General features: G+C 37.4%; 1 protein-coding gene across 4 annotated transcripts in view; it reads left to right on the top strand.

Annotated features, from left to right (window-relative positions):
* Positions 1-5,607: 5,607 nt before the first annotated feature.
* The window catches only part of LOC137239934 (lipase member H-A), a 230,065-nt gene continuing 211,043 nt past the window's right edge, over positions 5,608-24,629 (top strand). The window contains exons 1-2 of one of the 4 annotated variants that reach the window (XM_067765739.1): positions 5,608-5,654; positions 20,790-20,821. In XM_067765739.1, coding sequence (XP_067621840.1) covers positions 5,623-5,654; positions 20,790-20,821 — 64 coding nt within the window. In that variant the 5' untranslated portion in view covers positions 5,608-5,622. Of the gene's footprint in view, positions 5,655-15,652; positions 15,752-20,789; positions 20,822-24,629 lie in introns of those variants that run through there. The other 3 variants (XM_067765740.1, XM_067765741.1, XM_067765742.1) reach the window with 3 other exon arrangements.

Below are 24,629 nucleotides of genomic sequence, written 5' to 3'. Positions count from 1 at the left end.
GTATATTAGCTTTGATTGGATAACGGTTGGTTGTACAGGTATAAAGGAATCGAGATAGATATAGACTTCCATATATCAAAATCATCAGTATCGAAAAAAAAATTTGATTGAGCCATGTCCGTCCGTCTGTTCGTTAACACGATAACTTGAATAAATTTTGAGGTATCTTGATGAAATTTGGTATGTAGATTCCTGGGCACTCATCTCAGATCGCTATTTAAAATGAACGATATCGGACTATAACCACGCCCACTTTTTCGATATCGAAAATTTCGAAAAACCGAAAAATGCGATAATTCATTGCCAAAGGCGGTTAAAGCGATGAAACTTGGTATATGGGTTGGCGTTATGACGCAGAATAGAAAATTAGTAAGATTTTGGACAACGGGCGTGGCACCGCCCACTTTTACAAGAAGGTAATTTAAAAGTTTTGCAAGCTGTAATTTGACAGTCGTTAAAGATATCATGATGAAATTTGGCAGGAACGTTACTACTATTACTATATATGTGATAAATAAAAATTAGCAAAATTGGATGAAGAACACGCCCACTTTTTAAAAAAAATTTTTTTTAAATTCAAATTTTAACAAAAAATTTAATATCTTTACTGTATATAAGTAAATTAAGTCAAAATTCAACTCCAGTAATGATATGATGCAACAAAATACAAAAATAAAGGAAAATTTCAAAATGGGCGTGGCTCCGCCCATTTTCATTTAGTTTGTCTAGAATACTTTTAATGCCATAAGTCGAACAAAAATTTACCAATCCTTCTAAAATTTGGTAGGGGCATAGATTCTATGACGGTAACTGTTCTCTGTGAAAATGGGCGAAATCGGTGGAAGCCACGCCCTGTTTTTATACACAGTCCACCGTCTGTCCTTCCGCTCGGCCGTTAACACAATAACTTGAGCAAAAACCGATATATCTTTACTAAACTTAGCCCACGTACTTATCTGAACTCACTTTATCTTGGTATAAAAAATGGCCGAAATCCGACCATAACCACGCCCACTTTATCGATATCGAATATTACGAAAAATGAAAAAATGCCATAATTCTATACCAAATACGAAAAAAGGGATGAAACATGGTAACTGGATTGGTTTATTGACACAAAATATAACTTTGGAAAAAACTTTGTAAAATAGGTGTGACACCTACCATATTAAGTAAAAGAAAATGAAAAAGTTCTACAAGGCGAAATCAACAGCCCTTGGAATCTTGGCAGGAATACTGTTAGTGGTATTGCATATATAAATAAATTAGCAGTACCCGACAGATGATTTTCTGGATCACCTGGTCCACATTTTGGTCGATATCGCGAGAACGCCCTCACATATACATCTAAGGGACACTCGCTTTTAAAACCCTCATTAATACCTTTAATTTGATATCCATATCGTACAAACACATTCTAGAGTCACCCCTGCCCCACCCTAATGGCGATATCTCGAAAAGGCGTCCACCTATAGACCTAATGCCCACTCCCTCTTAAAATGCTCAGTAACACCTTTCGTTTGATACCCATATCGTACAAACAATCTAGTCACCCCTGGCCCACCCTAATGGCGATATCTCGAAAAGGCATCCACCTATAGACCTAATGTCCACTCCCTCTTAAAATGCTCAGTAACACCTTTCGTTTGATACCCATATCGTACAAACATTCTAGAGTCACCCCTGGCCCACCCTAATGGCGATATCTCGAAAAGGCGTCCACCTATAGACCTAATGCCCACTCCCTCTTAAAATGCTCAGTAACACCTTTCGTTTGATACCCATATCGTACAAACATTCTAGAGTCACCCTTGGTCCACCTTTATGGCGATATCTCTAAAAGGCGTCCACCTATAGAACTAAGGATTACTCCCTTTTAAAATACTCATTACCACCTTTCATTTGATACCCATATCGTACAAACATATTCTAGAGTCACCCTGGCCCACCCTAATGCCGATATCTCGAAAAGGCGTCCACCTATAGACCTAATGCCCATTCCCTCTTAAAATGCTCAGTAACACCTTTCGTTTGATACCCATATCGTACAAACATTCTAGAGTCACCCTTGGTCCACCTTTATGGCGATATCTCGAAAAGGCGTCCACCTATAGAACTAAGGATTACTCCCTATTAAAATACTCATTACCACCTTTCATTTGATACCCATATCGTACAAACACATTCTAGAGTCACCCCTGGCCCACCCTAATGGCGATATCTCGAAAAGGCGTCCGTCCACCTATAGACCTAATGCCCACTCCCTCTTAAAATGCTCAGTAACACTTTTCGTTTGATACCCATATCGTACAAACATTCTAGAGTCACCCCTGGCCCACCCTAATGGCGATATCTCGAAAAGGCGTCCACCTATATACCTAATGGCCACTCCCTCTTAAAATGCTCAGTAACACCTTTCGTTTGATACCCATATCGTACAAACACATTCTAGGGTCACCCCTGGCCCACCCTAATGACGATATCTCGAAAAGGCGTCGACCTATAGACCTCATGCCCACTCCCTCTTAAAATGCTCAGTAACACCTTTCGTTTGATACCCATGTCGTACAAACATTCTAGAGTCACCCTTGGTCCACCTTTATGGCGATATCTCGAAAAGGCGTCCACCTATAGAACTAAGGATTACTCCCTTTTAAAATACTCCTTACCATCTTTCATTTGATACCCATATCATACAAACACATTCTAGAGTCACCCCTGGCCCACCCTAATGGCGACATTTCGAAAAGGCGTCCACCTATAGACCTAATGCCCACTCCCTCTTAAAATGCTCAGTAACACTTTTCGTTTGATACCCATATCGTACAAACATTCTAGAGAACTAAGGATCACTCCTTTTCAAAATACTCATTAACAGCTTTCATTTGATACCCATATCGTACAAACATATTCTAGAGTCACCCCTGGTCCACCTTTATGGCGATTTCTCGAAAAGGCATTCACCTATAGAACTAAAGCCCATTCCTTTTTAAAATACTCATTACCACCTTTCATTTGATACCCATATCGTACAAACACATTCTAGAGTCACCCCTGGTCCACCTCAATGGCGATATCTCGAAAAGCCGTCCACCGATAGACCTAAGGCCCACTCCCTCTTAAAATGCTCAGTAACACCTTTCATTTGATACCCATATCGTACAAACAAATTCTAGAGTCAGCCCTGGTCCACCTTTATGGCGATATCCCTAAATGGCGTCCATCCATAGAACTATGGCCTGCTCTCTCTTAAAATACTGTTTAATACCTTCCATTTGATACACATGTCATACAACCACATTCCAGGGTTACCCTAGGTTCATTTTCCTACATGGTGATTTTCCTTATTTTGTCTCCATAGCTCTCAACTGAGTATGTAATGTTCGGTTACACCCGAACTTAGCCTTCCTTACTTGTTTTAAATAAAATGTAATTTTGCACAAACCAAACGAAAGTAAACAATGTTTTAACAGCTTACAAAAAATCTGCATTAAAATAACACATGCCAAATCGACTACGTTAAATTATCGGGTTTGGAGTTGGCAAAAAGTTAGTGAATCGAAAAAGTGTTAAAATTTATGTTAAGCTAATTTAACATCTCCAAATGTAGTTAAAAAAGTTAGTGAATAGCGCTACAGGTGTCTAAAGATATTCACACGGGATCTTAGCTCCCGATTTTTACGATTCGCACGCATAATAGCACGTCTTCTTGCGTCTGCGCATCCAAAAACCATAGCTGCAGGCATTTTTTAATTAAAATAAAATTTTATGATATTTAAACCAAAACACATAAACAAAAACAGCTGATTAAACTGGTTATCGAATCGGAGTGAAAACGATTCGAAATCGACTTCGAATCAATTTTTTACAATCGGAATTGAGAACAGCAAATAGAAACCGAGTCGAAATCAATGTCGTTTTATTTTTCATTCCGAGTCGGAATTCAGAACAGGCCTGATAATGTTCGGCTTTATTCGAACTCATAATTTCCTACTTTCTTTCGATCATTTTATGGACATCATATACGGAATTCAGAACAGGCCTGATAATGTTCGGCTTTATTCGAACTCATAATTTCCTACTTTCTTTCGATCATTTTATGGACATCATATACAGAAGATACAGAGATTACTCTACATTCTAAAGTGGTTGCATCGATTGATACAAACGAATGGTATGATCGAGTACCAGTTATTGTAGTGGCTTGCTTAAACGATTCATTAAGACGCCCTCTTCAGCTGTATGCTCTTCAACTGAACAAAAATCAAATGCGATATTATCAAAATATATGCGTGCCATTCATATAACATGCGAGGAGTTGTTAACTGGTCATAATATGGGCATTGTAAACTGGCTCGTGATGCTAAACGTTTCACCGTTCCTCCCACGCCATCACATGCACCATTGCCATGTGACGTTGCGAAAAAATGCCACTCGCTCATTACACCGAAGTCAGTCCTGTGATAAAGTAAGTTCATAAAATTGTTCTTGTTTTTGTACTGCGCCGCACACCCATCGGAAAAAATACAAGCTTTTTGACATTTTCGCAGCCGAATTGTTGCTTTAAGTATGCGATCATTTTTTTGTTGAAAAGATGAACTGCAGTTGTGTCGTGTTTGTTGCACTCTGATATGATGGCATAACATTCATTCATAATTTCATCTCCAAGCTTATAGTAGATAACGTAAGGGTGCAAAGTTGCCTGATCATTTGACCAGTGGTATGACTGAACCGCATCCTGAACTACAAAACTATAATTCTCTGCGAAATCTAACGTGACAAGGAACTCGCCACTCTTCAAATTTTCCTTTCTCTTCGAAAAGAACTCGCTCTATGTTTTGGCAACGAAATCATGCTTTATATATGGACGTATACCCTTTTTAAGGTCATGTAAAAATTTCGTGATCGATTGTTCTTTTTCAATTAATTCACATTTGAATAAAGGAAGATTTTTATATGCACATTTGATTTCAAAGCTCTGAGAGGTTATAAATGTTGCTTACCTGTCCGTGCAAGTCCATTGTTTGTACCGTATATTTGGGTTCTCAAGTTCATTTTCTAGACCGTTTAAAATATAACCGTCTAGTCCTAGACAACGTCTGTAGCTTTGCAGAATACATAGTTCACTTTCTGTAGAGCAAACTATCTTCTTCACCATATCACCGAGAGAAAACCTTTCACCGCATCCTGCAACTTTAATTGCGTCGTTTAAACCTTGAATTTTAAGTTTCATGTTCTGGTGGATTTTGCAAACGCATACATTATGGCTCCCACTACTTCCCACAACAATGCAATACTCGGGCCGCAGCTTATTGAAAGAGGAGAGACTTATTTTTAAACTTGTGTTTTTCGTTAGAAATTTAGTGTGTAGCTCTTTTATATCACCCAATAAAAGTCGGTTTTGTACCCGCTGCTTCAATCCATTTATAGTAATGCAGTCTTTTTTACCAGGAATTACCCTGCTACACTCGTCCAACAAATAAAACTGCGTTACTTTGTCCACCACACTCCTGGGTAAAGAATGATCCTGTTTTGCCTTTGGAATGGAGCATAATCTAACTGAGTTTCGTGATTTTAAAGCAGTCTCTGCCATGTACCGCGTTACTCCGAGTTTACTACTTAATGGTGCTGCTGACCACTCAACCGGAGCACATGTAAGTAGACGCATTTTTTCTTGCCTATTAGTAAGGTTAGACAGAGCGACTTTCATTTCAGCGGTTACTTTTGCGTCTGAAAGAGTATCTTCTTGTCCTGACTCCTTGCTTTCCATACGAGATACGAAGAAGTACTCCTCTATTATATGAGAATTATACATGTATGTAAATAGGTGTGAATAATGGCCATGAACTGTTTGATAGTATAATCAATCATACCTTCTGAGTCATCACTATATAAGTTAGGTACGTCATGTTCGGATTCGCTCGTTTCGCCTGTTTTTGGAAGTTCTGCTTTCCTTTTACTTATTTCTAACCGACACGTAGTACACAAATACTTCCCGATTATCGTTTTAGAATTAATCCCCCAATTATCACTCACTAATCTTAATCCATGCCAAACATGGTTGTGCTTTTTTTTTAACAAAGGATTACAAAAGCAATTTGGTGCTGGCATGATTACGGAAATTTCCAATTATAATATATTTAGTGTAAATAGCTTGTTGACCATGGTTCAACTATATACAGGTTGGCTCATCTGCAAAGCAACAAAATATGTCTGTTCAAAATGTCAAAATCTGTGTATTGGTGTTGGTGCCAATGGTATGGAATGGAAACATAAAACTTAGCAGTTTTTGTATGTGTAAGTAAAATGTTGCCAAAGTGTTGGTTTCATTTTGAGTTTGCCATCTCCTTTTGACAATCCCTTCGACCTTGCAATGACATAAATAAAATCAGCTGATGAGATGAGCCAACCTGTACATAATTGAACCATGCTTGTTGACTTACTGAAAATTGTCTGCTTCCTGTTTCGAAAGAAATATAAATCAAAAACAATTATCGAATAAAAGTACTTTAATAGGTGGAAATATGTATTATAGTGACGTTGGAAGTAGAGCAATTATTTGCTTTTATGGCTCAACATAAAGAGTCACCATCTTTTTTTCGTCGGAATTCAGTCTGCAAGGTTCCAGTGAACCTACTGTGTTTTTTTTCCAATTTTTCCTAGGCTGAGAACATTGATAAAACCCAATTATCCTTAAAAAGGAGACACCAAAAAATTTAAAAAATCGCTTTTATTAAAATTTTTCAAAAGTATATCAAAATATACACAATTGCTTTTCATATGCCATCCATTTCATTCAATTTGGCTAAACCGTTGAATTATAACGATTTTTTAAAAACGAAGTTTTAGTAATTATTACAAAAATATTTTGCGAATAACTTTTGCAAAAATTAAAATTTTGCAAAAATATTTTCGGGACTAATTTATTTCACGTCGACCTAACGATAGAGATGCAAGTTATCAAAATATATGACAAAAAATATTTTATGCTGATTTGAAAAATTCTGACTCTAAACTAAGTAGGAAATGAGTTATAAATGGGAACGGAATGGAAAGAAGAACTTAATAATAAAAAGACGAGAATAGCAGTTTTCATTGATCTTAAAAGAGCTTTCCAAACTATAGATAAAAAAATATTATTAGAAAAATTGGAAGGAATAGGCATTAGAGATGTTAGACTGATTGGTTTAAAGATTTCTTAACAAATCGTAAACAAAGAAGAGTAAAGGCTCTGTTCCTGCTCCAATTTTATTCAATTTTTATATTAATGATATAAATTCTGTTTTGAAATTCAGCTCCATAAAACTTTTCGCTGAAGATGGTCTAAATTCTATAAATGGCAAAAATGAAAATGATATAAGAATAAAGATACAAAGTGACTTAAACGCCCTTTTTATCTCTCTGTGTTTAGCACACAGATTAAAATTAATATAGAAAAAAACTAAATACATGCTTATTTCAAGAAAAAACATTGCTAATTTTAAAACTGAGTATTACAATAAGTAATATTGAAATTGAAAACGTAAATACGATTAAATATTTGGGTGTAAAATTTGATGCCCATGTTGACTATACAGTAAGTAAAATAGCCAATAAATTATGGTTTATTCAAAGCACTTGTAAAAACTTAGTAATTATTACAAAGTAAAGGTTTATGGATCCGTAGTTGAGCCTTACTTTATTTTTTGCTCAACAATATTTTTTATTATGAAAGACTCGCAAATTGATAAGTTGCGAAAAATGCAAAATAAAGCAATTCGCTTTATTTTAAGCAAACATTATGATACTCCTATAAAAGACATGCTTCTAAGTTTAAATTGGATGAGCATTAAACATCAAATATTCTTCAACACAATGAAATTTATTTATAATATAAAACACGGAAATTTGCCAGAGTATATCAGAACAAGTATTACATTTAACTACGAGGTCCTGGATATAAATACAAGGCAGAGAAATGATTTTAAATTGCCCAATTATAAAACCGAATCAGAACAAAATAGTCTTTTTTACAAAGGGTTAAAATGGTCCAAGGAACTATCTGAATAAATTAAAAATTGTGATAGAAACTTATTTAAGAGCCGCTTTTCTGATTACTCCAAATCTAGGCCGATTAAATGATATAGTTGTTGAGATTTAAATGCATTAGTGATACATGTGTCATAAATAAATTTTTTAATTTAAAAATTTAGATTAAGTACACATTGTTAATTAATGCAATCATATTTTTAAGTTAAGTATGTGTCGTAATAAATAAAATAAAAATAAAAAAAAAAAAAATTGAAAAAATTTCATAGTGCATTGGTAGCTTGATGCGCTAAACGTCAAGCCTTCAATACATGGATCGCTGATGATGAACCGTCATGGGCTTAGAAATAGTCGGACATACGGTCTATGAACTTCATTTTATTTTAATTTACTCATTTTCTATGTATAATAAAAAAAATATACAAGTCGCGATGTACATATGTACCTTCGAAGAGAATTAAGCCCGAGCGTTGTGCTTCTTTTAAATTTTCCGAAAAATCGGCGGGACAGGTCCTACATGTTTTACGCCGACTCCGAACGGCGTCTGCAAGGCAGATGAGTTTTCGCTAAGAAGCTTTTTAGAAATACACTCGGAGTGTTTGCCAAATCACTGTCGAGGGGCGCCCCGAAACAAATTTTTTTTCCTAATTAAAAAAACTTTTTTCTACATTTTTTTACTTGCCTTGCCCGGAAGTTGAACCCAGGATCTTTGGTTTAATAGGCGGAGCACGCTCCCAACCCAACACTTCTAAAATATAAATTTTACAAAAATATCAATCCCGCTCTCGAAAACGACACAATAATATTTAATTTAATTTATTTATTTATATTTATTTATTCAGTCTATGAACATACAGTTCTTACAGACTGCCAATAATGGTAGATACAAAAAATATTACGACAAAGATAACAAAATATACATGTAAATATTGTAACGAATTTAGAGCAATTCCGCTTATTTGCAACCTTCTACTAACGTTCGAATCACTAAACTGTTGAATAAATAACGCCACTATTCAATAATGCAAAATGGCCTTTAATAAAGTACTTCCCAATAACACTTATACTTCGCAACTGAGAGCTTGCTTAAATCAAACTGACTTGTCGTGCCTCAACTATTGCTGCTTTTATGCTGTTTGGTTTCCTCGTTGGCATATTTTTAGGCGCTCCTATTTATAGAATTTACTAGTTAGTTACCAGCTATAAAATTACCAGCTATAACTACGTTTATAGCTTCTCATATGCGCGTGTGTATGTGAGTGATACTTTCACTAATTATTGCCTACTTTTTGGAGTATCTCAGATATATGCATGTGTTTGTGCGTTGCTCTCCGCTGCTTGTATGGACATATGTATAGACATAATGATTGATTTATTGATGTGCATACAAGTCACTGCTTAGTATTGGCTTAGAGATGATAGTATCCCTTAGTGTTGCTAATATTCGTCACACTGCCCTCTACCTAAGTCCGATCGTCCCAATCAGAAAAATTTCCCGATCTAAACGCTGCCAGCATCTCCAAATGAACCACTCTTCTATTTCGTGGTTTTCCAATTGCTTGTATGCGGTAGATGACATCACTCATCCTCTTCACAACTCTGCAAGCGCCTTCCCAACTGCACCAAAATTTGGATGGAACACCTTTCCGCCAGTGAGGGTTGTATCACAGTACCAACTCTCCCTCCAAGAAACCTTCCGAATTATTGTTCTCATCGTACCTGCGTTTCATCTTACTACTCGTTATCCTGTTGTTGTTGTTGTTGTTGTTGTAGCGATAAGGTTGCTCCCCGAGGGCTTTGGGGAGTGTTATCGATGTGATGGTTCTCCCCACCCCCAAGCTCCATGAGGAGCTTAGGGTCGCCAGAGCCTCGTCTGTTAGTGAAACAGGATTCGCCGCGGATAGGTGAGGTTGACAATTGGGTTTGGAGAAGCTATATATTGCGCTGGAAACCTGAATGGTTGCGCTACACAGCCCCTTGAATCTGGTATTTTAGTTTTTACGACAGGCATACCTCGTTCCCTCGCACTCTGTTGTTTGGCCAATGAACTACTTTGTAGAGCTTGCTGTTGACGGATTGGCTTCACATAATCAGTATCGTTCCGACGTTTCCGACGTAGTGCGCCCTGGCCTGAAACCACCCTTGCATTTTTTCTGGGAAATTCTTTCGTTCGTTTTAGTGCGTCCGTTAGGGGTTTTCAATGCCAGTCTCGCAGGTATCTTTGATTTTGCTTTGTTTGGCCCATTCGTTCCCTCAATCTTTGCCCGATCTACTGTTTTGACTTTGGAGGTCTTTGTCGAATCGCCTCCACCGGTACTCGCTTACTGCTGAACCCTTTCTCCAAACTGAAGTTGAGTGGTACATCCTGGTTCTTATAGCGCATAATCCTTCCCTGCATATCGACCCTGATGTCATGGTCAACTAAGAAGTCCACTCCCAATATGACTTCATCAACAATCTCTGCCACAACGAATTTATGTAGAATCGTGACCTTTCCAATTAAGACCTCACATACCACTTCTACCTAGACTTGGTTATATTCGCCAGTAATCTTACGCAATCTTGCTCCAGGTAATGGCTTTACTCTCCTGTTGACCAAATCAGATCGGATTAAAGAATGAGATGCGCCCGTATCTACAGTCAGTACACGCTCCTTGCCATCCACATTTCTTTTGACGGTAAGACTGCTGGATTTCCTTCCAGTTTTCGAGATAGGTATCACACGACATTCAATAGCTGGGACAAGTTCCCGATCTTTACATCTGACTCGCTCTTGCTTATCTCCTCCAGCTTTGCGTTTATGACCAGCCAAGTTGGAACTACCAGGACCTGTGCTGCAATGACGTGCAATGTGACTTGGGTTGCCGCACATGAAACATTTTATAACTCCGGAATTTTTCTGTTGTGATCCCTTCAGTGCTTCCAAAATTGTGTCTGGTCTTTCCACTTCCACACGATGAGCTTTGTATGCTGGTTTACTCAATAGTGAGGCCATTTCCTGAGTCAATGCATGGGATACCGTTTCAGCAAATGTTTGCTTTGGGTTCGTGTATGTGGCTCGCTTCGTTTCGACGTCCCGTATGCCATTTATAAAGCTCTGAATCTCTACCCTTTCAGTGTATTCCACGGGCGCGTCCGCATTTGCCAAATGAGCCAACCTTTCAACATCCGAAGCAAACTCCTGCAATGTCTCATTCGCTTTTTGGTAACGGTTTTGCAACTCAATTTGGTATATCTGTTTTATATGCTCGTTTCCATAACGTCTCTCGACAGCGGCCATCAATGCATCATAGTTGTTCCACTCTCCTTCGGGAATCGTCTGTAGGATTTCGGCTGATGGCTCCTTCAATGCTACGAATAGAGCTACAACTTTATCTTCAGCATTCCAGTTGTTCACTGTTGCGGTCTTCTCAGGTAGCTTAAAGACCTGGAAAAGAACAGAACCGTCAAAGGATGGTGTTTTTACCTTTGGGTTGCTTGCTGGAACTGCTGGGCGATTTAGTTGTAACTGCTCGATACATCCTCTCAAAGCATCCACTCCGGCCTCGATTTCTTCCTCAAACTGTAAAATTTTTGTATCCTGGGCCTCCAGCTTCGATGATACCCTTATTTCCTGTGCCTCCAGCTGCGAGAATATGCGGGCCTCCTGTGCTTTCAACTGCTCAGCGAACTGAGATGTCATATATGTCTTCTGTTCTTCCAGTTGGGATGCCAGTTGAGATGTTATGTCTGTCTTTTGTACTTCGAGCTGTGTTGACATATTTATGGATATGTCATGACATTTCTGACATTTGTGCCGATATTGCAGCCAATATCATATTCAGGTCTGTGTTCGCCATTGTTAGCGGTGTTTCATTTTACTCATCCAATTTCGTTGTCTCATCGCCATCAAGATGAAAGACATACTCTTCCACGTTAATTCCTTCTAATTCCATTGCCTCTCGCAGTCGTGCCTGAAGTTCAAGTTTGTTGCCAGTTGTATTCAATCCACGGCTCTCCAACTCCTTCTTCAGTTGCTGGATCTTCAATTCACTCCACTTTGTCATGTCCTTGTTGTAGCCAAAATATTCCGAATTTATTCAACAATTCCTCTTCTGACACCAATTGTAACGAATTTAGAGCAATTCCGCTTATTCGCAACCTTCTACTAACGTTCGAATCACTAAACTGTTGAATAAATAACTCCACTATTCAATAATGCAAAATGGCCTTTATTAAAGTACTTCACAATAACACTTATACTTCGCAACTGATAGCTTGCTTAAATCAAACTGACTTGTCGTGCCTCAACTATTGCTACTTTTATACTGTTTGGTTTCCTCGTTGGCATATTTCTAGGCGCTTCTATTTCTAGAATTTACTAGTTAGTTACCAGCTATAACTACCTTTATAGCTTGTCATATGCGCGTGTGTATGTGAGCGATACTTGCACAAATTATTGCCTACTTTTTGGAGTATCTCAGATATATGCACGTGTTTGTGCGTTGCTCTCCGCTGCTTGTATGGACATATGTATAGACACAATGATTGATTTATTGATGTGCATACAAGCCACTGCTTAGTATTGGCTTAGAGATGATAGTATCCCTTAGTGTTGCTAATATTCGTCACAATATATACACCTATCCCTCGATTTACACGGAAGATCGGTTCCAGACAAAACCGTGTAAAGTGAAAAAACTACCCAATTCAGTCATTTATTTAAATAAAACAAAACTAAAACATCTTAAAAAACTTAAAACTAAGTATTCTTTTACCAAAAAATAACTAACTTCCGTAGTTTTCTTCGAAGTTTTTGGCATTTTAGAAACTTGAAAAATTAACACAAATCACATATGTACTCATGAAGGTTCACGAAAATATAAATCAATCGATAACTTACCAGTTCAAACCAAAAAAACTCGCAATAATAGTAAAAATTATGGCTTTTTGTTAAAATTTTTATCAAACGATTTTCCTTCCACATTAACTATATACTCTGCGTTTGGTTATGTACATACATATTCACAATAAGCGGAATTCCTGAGTATTGCAATCAGTGTTGCCAAGGGGACTCAAAAAGGTTTTTAATGATTTGTGAATCTTCGGAGTTTTTCAAATTTTGCTGATTTATGAACTGTGTAAAAGCGAAATCGTGTAAAACAAGTACCGTGTAAATCGGGGGATAGGTGTAGTTTACAATAAATAATAGGGCCTTATAACTAACAAATTAAAAACCATTAAATATCTGACTTTAAAATATTTATAAAAGCGTCCCTACACATCGAAAAATCGTTCAGGGCGCGTGCAATTGGTGCACTCCTTCCATAATTGGTTCTAATATTGATACCATAAAACGGGCAATCATTACGAAGATCCCTCCTTGGAACATTAAAATTAATTTCCACAAGGGCAGCGCAGTCTACATCTCCGTGGATAACGCCAAACAAGAAAGTCAAGGAGAGAATGGATCTCCTGGCTTCCAGGGATTTAAGATTCAAAAGAAGTAAACGAGCAGTATATGGAGGAAGAGGGTATGTAAATCTTAATGACCATAAATCATACTTAAGAAACACTTTTTGAACTCGCTCAAGCCTGTTGATTGAGAATTGTTGGAAAGGTCTCAGAATTATGGTAGCATACTCAAGATGAGAACGCACGAATGAGGAGTAGAGTACTTTTAAAGTATACGGGTACGAAAACTCCGAACTATTACGCCGAATGAAGCCTGGGCCTTGGCAATGATGAAATCAATATGGTTCACGAACATAAATTTTGTATCAAAGACAACTCCAAGATCTCTGATTTTATCAACAGTCTGCAACGTACTGTTAGCGACGCTATACGAACTGTTAAAATTTAAACGAGAATTCGAGTAGGTTACGTGGAAGCATTTATTTATATTTAATGAAAGGTGAGATCTAATGCACCATGAGTAAAGTTTATCAATTTCAACTTGAAGATTAATCATATCGTTTGCCGAATTTACAACAGAGTAAACTTTAGGATCATCGGCGTACAACAGAAATTTAGCGTAAGAGAAGCATGAGCTAATGTCATTGATGAAAAGACAAAAAGTAATGGTCCTCAAATACTACCCTGCGGAACGCCCGATGTCGCCAAGAAGGGATCTGATGATACCCCATCAATAGAGACTGCACACCATCTGTTACTTAGATATGATTTTACCCATTGCAAAAAGGTTGAGTGAAATCCAAGGCAGTACAGTTTGTGAATTAGAATATCATGCGATACCTCATCAAAAGCTTTGGAAAAGTCGGTGTAAATACAGTCGACCTGATGACCAGATGAAAAGGCAGAGATACAATATTCACTGAACTCCACAAGATTGGAAACGGTAGAGCGCCCAGAAACAAATCCATGCTCGTTCGGACAGTTCAAGTGCTTCACTGAAAAATAAATATTTTCCTTGACAATGCACTCATATAGCTTAGAAACGGTGGAAAGCTTTGAAATTGGTCGGTAATTGCAGACATCAGTCTTACTGCCAGATTTATAAATAGGAGTTATCGAGACGATTTTCCATATACAATATGTAACTAATTACATATATAATATGTAACTAATTACAGACCAATAAAACCAAACATAACAAAAGCTAGTTCCAAATAATAGTAAACCCAATCAAACCAAACCAATTTTTAAATGTTCAAAGAAACATTTTTTATATTTTCGAGTTTTTTTTAAAGTGCATGGTTTTTAAGTTCAGACAATTTTTGTGAGTCTTTTTAGGTTCAAGTGCTCATGCCGCTCTCTCCATGTATTCTTTAACTCTAAGCATTTATGCGCTGCAATGAACGTCATGTTATGGCATCATAACATTGCGACCCTTTGGCGAACAGAGATTATACTGCTTAGACCCAGCTTTCATTTCAGAAAAGCCAACACATTTTTATTTTATAGCCCAGAAGGTTTAATGTGATCATATTAATCATTCCCGAAATGGTCGGGCTAGTACCTTTATGGTGCTTTGCTACCGGAACGTGCCGGATCTGTATCCGGCAAAGGACCATCAACATCGATAACACTCCCCAAAACCTTCGGGGAGTATCTTTATCGTTAATACAACAACAAAAACAGATGAGGTGATATTCCACACAACAATCGAAATATAGTTCACATTTCGTTAAACAACCATATTGAAGTCCCCATTTCAAGCAAATAACTCGTGAACGAAAGCGTAGATTTTTTTATCTAAGCAGCGTATAGTAGCATCCAGAATAATCTAGAAGAATCCGAGTCCTTTTGAAACTTTATACAATTTTTCTCCCCCCGGGGGTATGCAGTATAAACTAGACAGAGCTAGACTAGATTAGTATTTTACAGAACATAGATTACATTGCCCGTAAATAGGCAAATGCGTGTTTTGCACACTGGAGCCTGTTTAGGCCCTAGAGAAAGTTCTCTATCAAAGGGCATATCTAGGCAGGACCTAGGTTTTTTATGAATTTTCCTAGATTATGACGAAAATTTAGTAAATTTGGAGAGACTTAGCTACTTAATGTTTTTTTTTTGTACACGCTTGGCTAATTTAAATTTCACTAGCGGCAACACTGCTTAACTTATGAAGCAACAAATTCCGGTTGGCTGATTGTGATCATCGCTCATGATACTCTGCGATCAGTTATTTCTCAAGTTGCTAGCCGACAACAACTTTTTAAGCGATCGCAATTTTTCAGTTGCTTAAGTATTTCATTACAACATTGCTTTATTTAATATTTATGTACGTATTCACATCTAAATATGTGTGGTTAGCGCTAAAAAAACACAGAATTTGTTGATAGCGAAATACATATCGAAACAATAAATATATAAATATTAATTTAATTGCTTAGGTCGTGTGTTTCTAAGTGCATACATCTTCTTACTTACTTACATACAAACAAACAAACATACAAATGCATCTAGAGCGGTGATTTGTGAATAAAAGAAATTCATGCACTTTTCTTAAGTGTGAGCTTTGGGCTTTTACATGTACATATGTACTTAGTGAAATTAATACATTAAAAATCAAAATTAACCCATTTAACGTTATGAACATAAAAAATTAGATATCCGGACTTCGTTTGTTTATAAGCGATGATTTGTATTTTTCTCGAACTTTAAAATATCTAACAAGAATAACTAGGAATGTGCCTGACCTGTACAAAGTTCAATGTTTATGTTTTTTTTTGTTGAAAACTAATAACGTAAATTGAAAGGAATTTAGCTTTAAGATTTTATGCGGAGCTTTAATGTTTTTAATAAATAAATTTACACCGTTGTATTATTTTTTTTTTTTTGAAAAAATGTTGTTGTTGTGTTAATAGTGCTTCACCCCCTTCAATGGATGCTACCACTCACAAATTGTCATCAATGTCCTCTAACCGGAGGAGATAAACTCACAAATTTTGCTTGCAGCAAAGAATCATTTAAAGTTAAGCACCATAATGTACTTGAAGAATGTTGACTTCAAAAAGAATTGTTGTATGAAAAAACTAATAACTCAGTTTCATTCCCATACCCCAAACAGGTAAAAAGCCTCCGTTCCAAAAAAACATTTACAACGCTTCTCACGGCAGCCGGTTTTATGTACCGTGGCATTTCAGTGTAACCCTACTTAATATGTTGCGTCCCTTCACAAATTTTCATCCTCGGAACAGCGCCGTGCAGCTAGACTGCTCCATAGTCCCCTGCTCCGGGAAGGCATTGAACCCAATTCCGGTCCTAGGATATGATTCTGCTGCTTATGACGGAAAAAGATCTATCTCAGACGCTCATACTCTTGTCAGTGTGTCATTTACAAAAGATGGTTGCATCGTTCGGAATGTTCTGTGCTAGAACTCAGCATTCGTCGACCCCGAAATTTCTACAAAACTTTTGGGGCTCCCTGCTGTTTGTGTCCAAGGACGTCCCGCGGTGCACGCTCAAGTGTGCCTCCGCCATCTTCTAGCAGCAACGCTGCCCAGCAGGCCACATCAACTGCCCGCTGTTGCTCGCGCCAAACGGCGCCTACAGCTCACACGTGGAGCCCATCACTACCGTATACGTGACATAGAATTAATGCCTATTCCCCGTCTTTTCTGGCACACGCACTCGTGTAAGGAGTCATTAACTCCTAGTTCCACCAGGTATACCAGCTGTAGTCGGACAACACACACACACAAGGCAAATCCTAAGTCCTTAAAGTTGTGTTCACCCATCTCTTACTCTCAGAGTGATTTCCATTATCAGCAAAGGACGCAAAAACTGCGTTGCATGACACCAGATGCTTACCTTAGCATTTGATCACCAGCCCATCCTTCTTTCAATACAGCGATCAGCGAATTGCATCACCTCTGAAAGGCGAATTTTTATTAAATTAAAAGTAGTAAAATGGGAAGACCGAGTCGCTCAACCTTCAATTCTTTCTCTAACGCGACAAAATACAATGATAAAATATAAATCGCCTTTAGCGATAAAACTCTGTTCGACTCGTAGAAATGAGTGAGCGCTTTCGCTTCCATGGCAGTCGGTTCTATGTACTACCGTACATGTACCGATCAAGGACTGCCATTTCAGTGTAGCCCCATTTAATTTGTTGCATATCTCCCATCGTCCTCTTATGACCCCTGAGCATCGTCTATATAGTGAGGTAAAAGAACTCAACATTAAAGAGCATAACGAAACGCTGAACAGACATTTCTTGCTTAGTTGTCACAAACCAGAAGACCCCAAAACAACTGCTCGATTAGCCACGGGATGAGAAAACATCTTCTTAAGCATTATGATGAGATCCAGCACCTGCCTACGCAGCATATATATCCAGACAACCATGAGGCGCAGTGAACCCTGTTATCAATATACGCCCTACCCTTGCAGTAGAGGAAAGCAGATTACCAAGGGAGACACAATTAACCCGGCTCAATTTCGTTCTGGACTTCAACTCCTGAATCTTTGTCTACTACAGCTGAATGCAATGGGTGTACGCACTCTAACGACGAATTAGGAACACCACACCTCCTCGGAGAAGAAGGTAGAGAGCCCAGGTAGCCGATATACAGAACGTGCCTTAGTTATGGAACAGTTCTAATTAGGGACGCGAATGGAAAATATCGTCGGACCGGTCCAACGGTTCGAAAAAAGAAATTGGATTACACATTTTTAACCGCAATTTATAGATTTGTGATTTTTCTAATCTATATGGACATTACGTAATTTTCTAAATACATCGACCCGTGATATTTATCTACTTCCTTTACCCTCTAGAATATGTTTAAAATTTCAAATCTCTAGCTTCGCGGAGGTATGTAAAAATTGATCACTAGATTCCAAGTTATGCATTTTCTATTTATTTGAACCCGCCACCAGTTGTTATTTTTCCCGTTTTATTGCATTGTCTGGGCTCTCTGAACTACATGGGAATTTTCAAGTTTGTAGCTCAATGGTAAGTCTCTTAAAAACTGATGCTACGATTCCTCCCGCGTTTACGAAGGTTTTTCCGGGCAACAGACACTTCGGAAAACTCATATTTCTGTGATGAAGATTTTTTATCAGAAGCATACCTTTTTGTAAAGGTAATTACCACAATTGTTTTTTGGTGAAAAATTATGAGTGCCTATAACAGTATCCAATGGATGCTTTGGAGTGAGAGAAAATCCGGAGCAAGCGACGAAGAAAAGAGAAGAGCAGAGGGAGGAGTTAATAAAAAGATAAGTAAAAGGCGGAGAAGGGGGAAGAAAGAGTAAGAGGTAAAATATGCTAAAAAGTTGTGCAGATACACTGAAAGAAAAAGACTGGTAAAATCAACCGAAATACGTGTCAATTCAACCGAAATTTCCGTCAATTTTTGTCCATCGCAACAAGATGTTGAATCAACTGCGCACAAATCGTTTATTCGTAATTGACCGTTTTAGTAGTCAAATGAACAAAAAAAGGTTGTTGCGACAGCTTTGTACGAAAGTACCTATGTTGCAGCATTTGCAAGGCAGATGAGTTTTCACTGAGATCTTTTCATGGCAGAAATACACTCGGAGCGCTTGCTTCTAATTGAAAACCCTTATTTCTAAAATTTTTATGTTACTTTGCCCGGGGTGTGAACCCAGGGTCTTCGGTGTGGTAGGCGGAGCATGCTAACATCACACATACATACGTAAATATGTGCATACATATCGTACAAGCATACATAAGTACAAAGTAGAGAGCGCAGTGAGCGTAAAATTCTCTTTGAAATTTGCTCATGTATTGACTGTTGATCGCTGTTGCAATGACCAGTGAGATCAGTTGTGTTAACAAAAAAATCAGTTAGATTGATTAGGAATCTGTCAATTTTACAGAATTTTGTTAACTTAAGAGCGACAATTTCTCTTCTGTTGAAATGACTGAACTAATTTGTTCGCTTGACAAAGAACTCGGTCGAATTAACCACAATTCGATCAATTTCACCGAATCTCCGTTAAGTCAAGAACAACAGAACCGCTTTTTAATTTTACTAGCACCATTTCTTTCAGTGTAGACCAGAGCTAGAACAGAACAACGCCTGCCTGGTCTGCAAGTAGTAATATAAAATTAATAATTAATAAGTTTTGTCTCAGAAATAGTTATAGATAACATTCTTATAGTTGCTTACATTAAAATTATTTCTTATAGAATTTGGAATAGAATTCCAGGTACGTATAGTGTTTACGAAAAAAATATAGTGAACGAAACTGATTTAAATGTAGGTACGATTAGATCATTTGTGAAAGTAAGCTTATTATAAAGGTATAGGGGCGTTTTAGTGAGCATTATTCGATAAAGGAAAATGCAGCTCCTGGCTTTAAGATAGTCAGAAATTTGACATCCCAAAAGGCAAGATTTGCGTCGAGATATGTGGTTGAACTTATGCAGCCCCTACACGTAGCGTGTGATATCGTTAAAGGCCACATCCATCTTATGAGCAGAGAGCGAATATAGGTTTTTGTTATGCCGATAGCCGCAAATTCCGCAGAGCAGCATATACCTTACCTATGGCTAAGTTAACGTGATCAATACGTATCGAAGATTACAAAGCCAAGATTTGTAAATTTATTAAATAGCGTTATTTGGGCGGTACCTATGTAGCAGAGGTGGAGTCTCGTTCCAACCAACTTTCTTTTTCGCTTTATTAAGGTTGTGGCGCAGCCCGTTATTATTAACCCAAAGCGAAATAGATGAAATGGCAACATTAAGTTTCGAAAACAAATCATCAACATCATCACCCTCGGATACCGTAATAAGAACGATAATTTTTGAGTTCATATTTAATAAGAAATAAAGCCAATTATGCGTTTTTATGATAAATTTAAATAAATGTTTATTTTATAATAATAATTTTTATTTTATAATAAAAAAAATTATTTATAGATAAAAAATTTTTTAAGTTATTTTTTTTTTTAATTTGAAAGAAAAAAACCGCGTCTTAATAAAAATTTACACAATCTGTACATATTGTGGCGAATATTAGCATCACTATAATGTTAGTAAATAATCACAACAACAAAAAGCAAGCAGCCACACTTATGTACATATACACATTAAAGCAAGCAGCCACACTTATGTACAAAGCAACGAAGAATATTCCACACACATAATCAGCAGCTCGAAGCGAAGAGATTATTTCACATACACAAATGTTGTCAGCAGCCAACACCAGAAGTTGTTACTCACACATACACACGCATATAGCTAGAAGAAAAAACATAAACTTCAGATATACATACATAAATATAGCCATAACAATAACTAATTTCTCAAATTGTTTTAACCTATGTTCTTTATTTCAGCCCCATGTTTAAAGCAGTGAAAATAAAGTCAAGTAAGTGTATATATATAACTATATTTATTTTAACTTGAAAATTAACAAGTAAGGAAGTCTAAGTTCGGGTGAAACCGAACATTACATACCCAGCTGTACACTTGAAATGCAGTTGTTTGTTTTGTGTGCTTAATAGTGTCCCAAGGCTGCGCAACAAATACATATGGTTCTATTCTGAACTAATTTTCATTTAAAAGAAGCAAAAGGGATACAGAGGCTAACACCAATGATCTTGAGCGGGTAATAATACAGTTTTCCTTCAGATATGGGGATTTCCCTACTGTTTATTTTTAAATAAAGATATAACAGAACAATAAACATAAACACACAAGTGCCATTGTACTAAAAGGCGTTATTACAAAAAAAAAGGGCAGGGTTATTAACGAAATTTTTCAACTTTTACTAGAAATAGCTTATTATCTGCATCTACGCACTTTTACAAAATCTTTTATATAAAAGACGATTTAACCGATTTAGTCCATTTTTACTGAAAATATTTCCTGCTAAACACCAAATTTGTCGTCGAGTTATGGCTCCAGAAACGTTGGGAAATGCATTGTAAGAAATGGGCAGTGCCACGCCCATTTTTCAAGATTTTAATTTTTTCCCATTTCTTGTTATAATGGCACAAAATTCGATTGGTACAAAACTATTTTTCGAGTAATGGCTTCCGAAACATTGAAAATTGCTTAGACAAAGAAGGGGTGGTGCCACACCCATTTTCAAAAATTTTTGTGTTTTCCAATCTAATGTTATAATTCAATTTAGAAAGTAAAATTCTATTGATACAAAGCTCTTTTTCGCTCAGATATTATTTTCGTCTACGACCCTTTTAAAAATCTTTTATACAAAAGTGGGCGTGGTCCTTCACCGATTTCGTTAATTTTTCTTCAATGTGTGTTTCTCTCATTTAAAATTTTTTTTTCAAATTTTTATCAAGTCTCAATATTAATATCAAATTTCAACGTTCTAGGTGTATTAATTACTAAATAATCAGGTTTTTGTGTTTTCCAAAATGCTATATATATAAAAAGTGGGCGTGGTTATCATCCGATTTCGCTCATTTTCAATATCAATCTATTCTGGGTCCAGATAAGCTCGTGTACCACATTTGGTGAAGATATCTCAAAATTTACTCAAGTTGTCGTGTTAACCGACAGACGGACAGACGGACGGACGGACGGACATGGCTCAATCAAATTTTTTTTCAATACTGATGATTTTGATATATGGAAGTCTATATCTATCTCGATTCTTTTATACCTGTACAACCAACCGTTATCCAATTAAAGTCATAATACCGTGTGTACAAGTACAGCTGGGTATAAAAATAAATATTTTAATAGTTTATGAGTTTACCCCTCAAGTCAGATTAACTTTAAGTTTAAGTTAAATGAGTTTTTTTAAATTAGAATAGAAGAAAGACAAATTTTTAGACAACTCCCAAAGCTCGTTGTATAGATCCATTTCGGGAACTGCTAAACTCCTTCATCGACAACGTTTAGGCGCCGCTGCTATAACTATTCAACTATCACCTAAGTGCTGCTGGCAAGCGACTTGAGGATTTCGTTGCAACTTTGTACTTTAGATAGAATTTCGGTGACATGACCCTTGAAGGTTAGAGTATTATCAAATTTTACTCCTAAGATCTTTCGGTGACTGACAGTCGGTTGTGTGACACCATCGACGGGAACGTTCAATATTTGCGCCATCTGTTCCTTTCACGTCGTAAACATAGTGGTCGTGGAATTTGTCGGTGATAATACCAGGTTGTGTGAGGTGAACAAACTGGAAAGTTCGGGGAGATAGCTGTATACTTAAGAAACTAATTCATCAATTGAAGGGCCAGGTCCTGTAGCTATAATCGTGCAGTCGTCGGCATAGGAAATGATTGTAACGCCTTCTGGTGGGGAAGGGAGTTTTGATATGCAGAAATTAAACAGAAGCGGGGATAGGACACCACCCTGTGGTACCCCCTATTTAAGTTTCCTAGGTTTTGAGATTTCGTTCCTAAATTCAACAGACGCCTTCCGCCCACTCAGATAATTAGCGGTCCAACTTCTTAGACAAGCAGGAAGGTGTGAGCCTTCTATGTCTTGGAGTAGCGTGCCGTGGCTGACTGTGTCAAAAGCTTTTGATAGGTCAAGTGCCCCGAGCACCGTCCTATGATGGGGGTTTTCCTGATTTAGTACGTAATTAATATGAGATTTGCCGTGAAATGAGGGAGTAAAGCGGTTTCCAATATCTTCGCTACTGGCGAAAGGAGTGATACCGGTCGATATGACTCGCCTTCGTTAGCTGGTTTGCAAGGCTTTAGTAGCAATTATTCCTACCATTTTCCAGGGGGCCTATTGACTTGGAGGGCTTGGCCTTGTGGATGGCTGCTTCAACCTCTGTGGTGGTGATGGTAATGGGTGGCACGTCGTGTTTGTGTTTATGAGCCCGTTTGTTAGCACGTCGTCTGGCTTTGTCTACAGAGGAATGCATTATAAATTGTCGGCAAAAGGCGCTCGTGCACATCTTCGAATTAGATAAAGTTTTGTCGCCGAAGGCTATAGATACTTTATCGTTCTGTTTAGTTGGATTAGACAAGGATTTGACGGTTGACCAAAATTTACCAACACCCGCGGAGAGGTTGCAGTTCCTTAGATGCTCCTCCCATTTGGTACGTTTGTGTTCATTTACCAGCCGCATAATATCCAATTGGGAAGAGCATCAAAGGATTGATTTGTGAAAGTTATGAAGTCTTCCCAGTTGGGTTTTTTTAAATTAATAAAGGTCCGCTTTTCAGAGGTGTTGAAATTTGCAGGTCGCTGTATTGAAAGAAGTATGGGCAGGTGGTGAGAAGCTAAAGTAAGCAGAAAAGCGTTCCATTTTTCAAAATCGAAGTAACGGTTACAAACAAGAAAACCGGATCGAATAGGTTTGCGAAATTAAAAAAAAACAGAGGCGGCGCCAGTATAGATAAAAGATACTGAAGTTTGGTTAAATTGGGTAAGACGGCAGCACCACTCGAATGAGAGAGCTTTCTTTAACACATTAACACAGAGATGTTATTATGTGATACAATATTTTTGATCAGATGTTAAAGTTTCGCATAAGGCGGACTTATACTTTGTAGAAAAAATACTTGCAGAAACGATGCGGACATTGAATCGTTTTATGGCAATGGTGCCATAGTGTCATATTTTATTGACAATTTAACAACAAAAATGTTTAAAAGACATTCCAAAATAATTCCGTAATAACCCTGCAATTACCGAGAAATATTCTGAACACTGAAAGAAAAAGACTGGTAAAATCAACCGAAATACGGGTATATTCAACCGAAATTTCTGTTAATTTTTATTCATCGCAACAAGATGTTGAATCAACTGCGCACAAAACTTTGATTCGTAATTGACCATTTTAGTAGTCAAATGAACAAAAAAAGTTGTTGCGACAGCTTTGTAGGAAGGTACCTTGCCATATAAATAAATAAATGTAAGGCGCGATAGCCTCCGAAGAGATCTAAGGCCGAGCTTCTCTTCCAATTTGCGTCGTGCTCCTCTTGTTTTTCCCTACAAATTGGCCGGACGGGACCTACTTGTTTTATGCCGACTCCGAACGGAATCTGCAAGGCAGAGAAGTTTCCACTGAGAGAAATACACTCGGAGCGCTTGCCGAACACTGCCGAGGGGCACACTTTAAGTTGAAACGATTCCAAAACAACTCAAACTTTTATGTTGTCGGAAACATCAACATTAAAAAGGATGTTTTTTATTATCTTATTAAATTCGTTCGCGTGAGTGAAAATTCGTAAAAACTT

The sequence above is a fragment of the Eurosta solidaginis genome, chromosome 2, assembly GCF_040869045.1.
Source record: "Eurosta solidaginis isolate ZX-2024a chromosome 2, ASM4086904v1, whole genome shotgun sequence".
NCBI lineage: Eukaryota > Metazoa > Arthropoda > Insecta > Diptera > Tephritidae > Eurosta > Eurosta solidaginis.
Note: the sequence above shows the minus strand (reverse complement) of the source record. Positions and strands in the feature narration are given on the sequence as shown.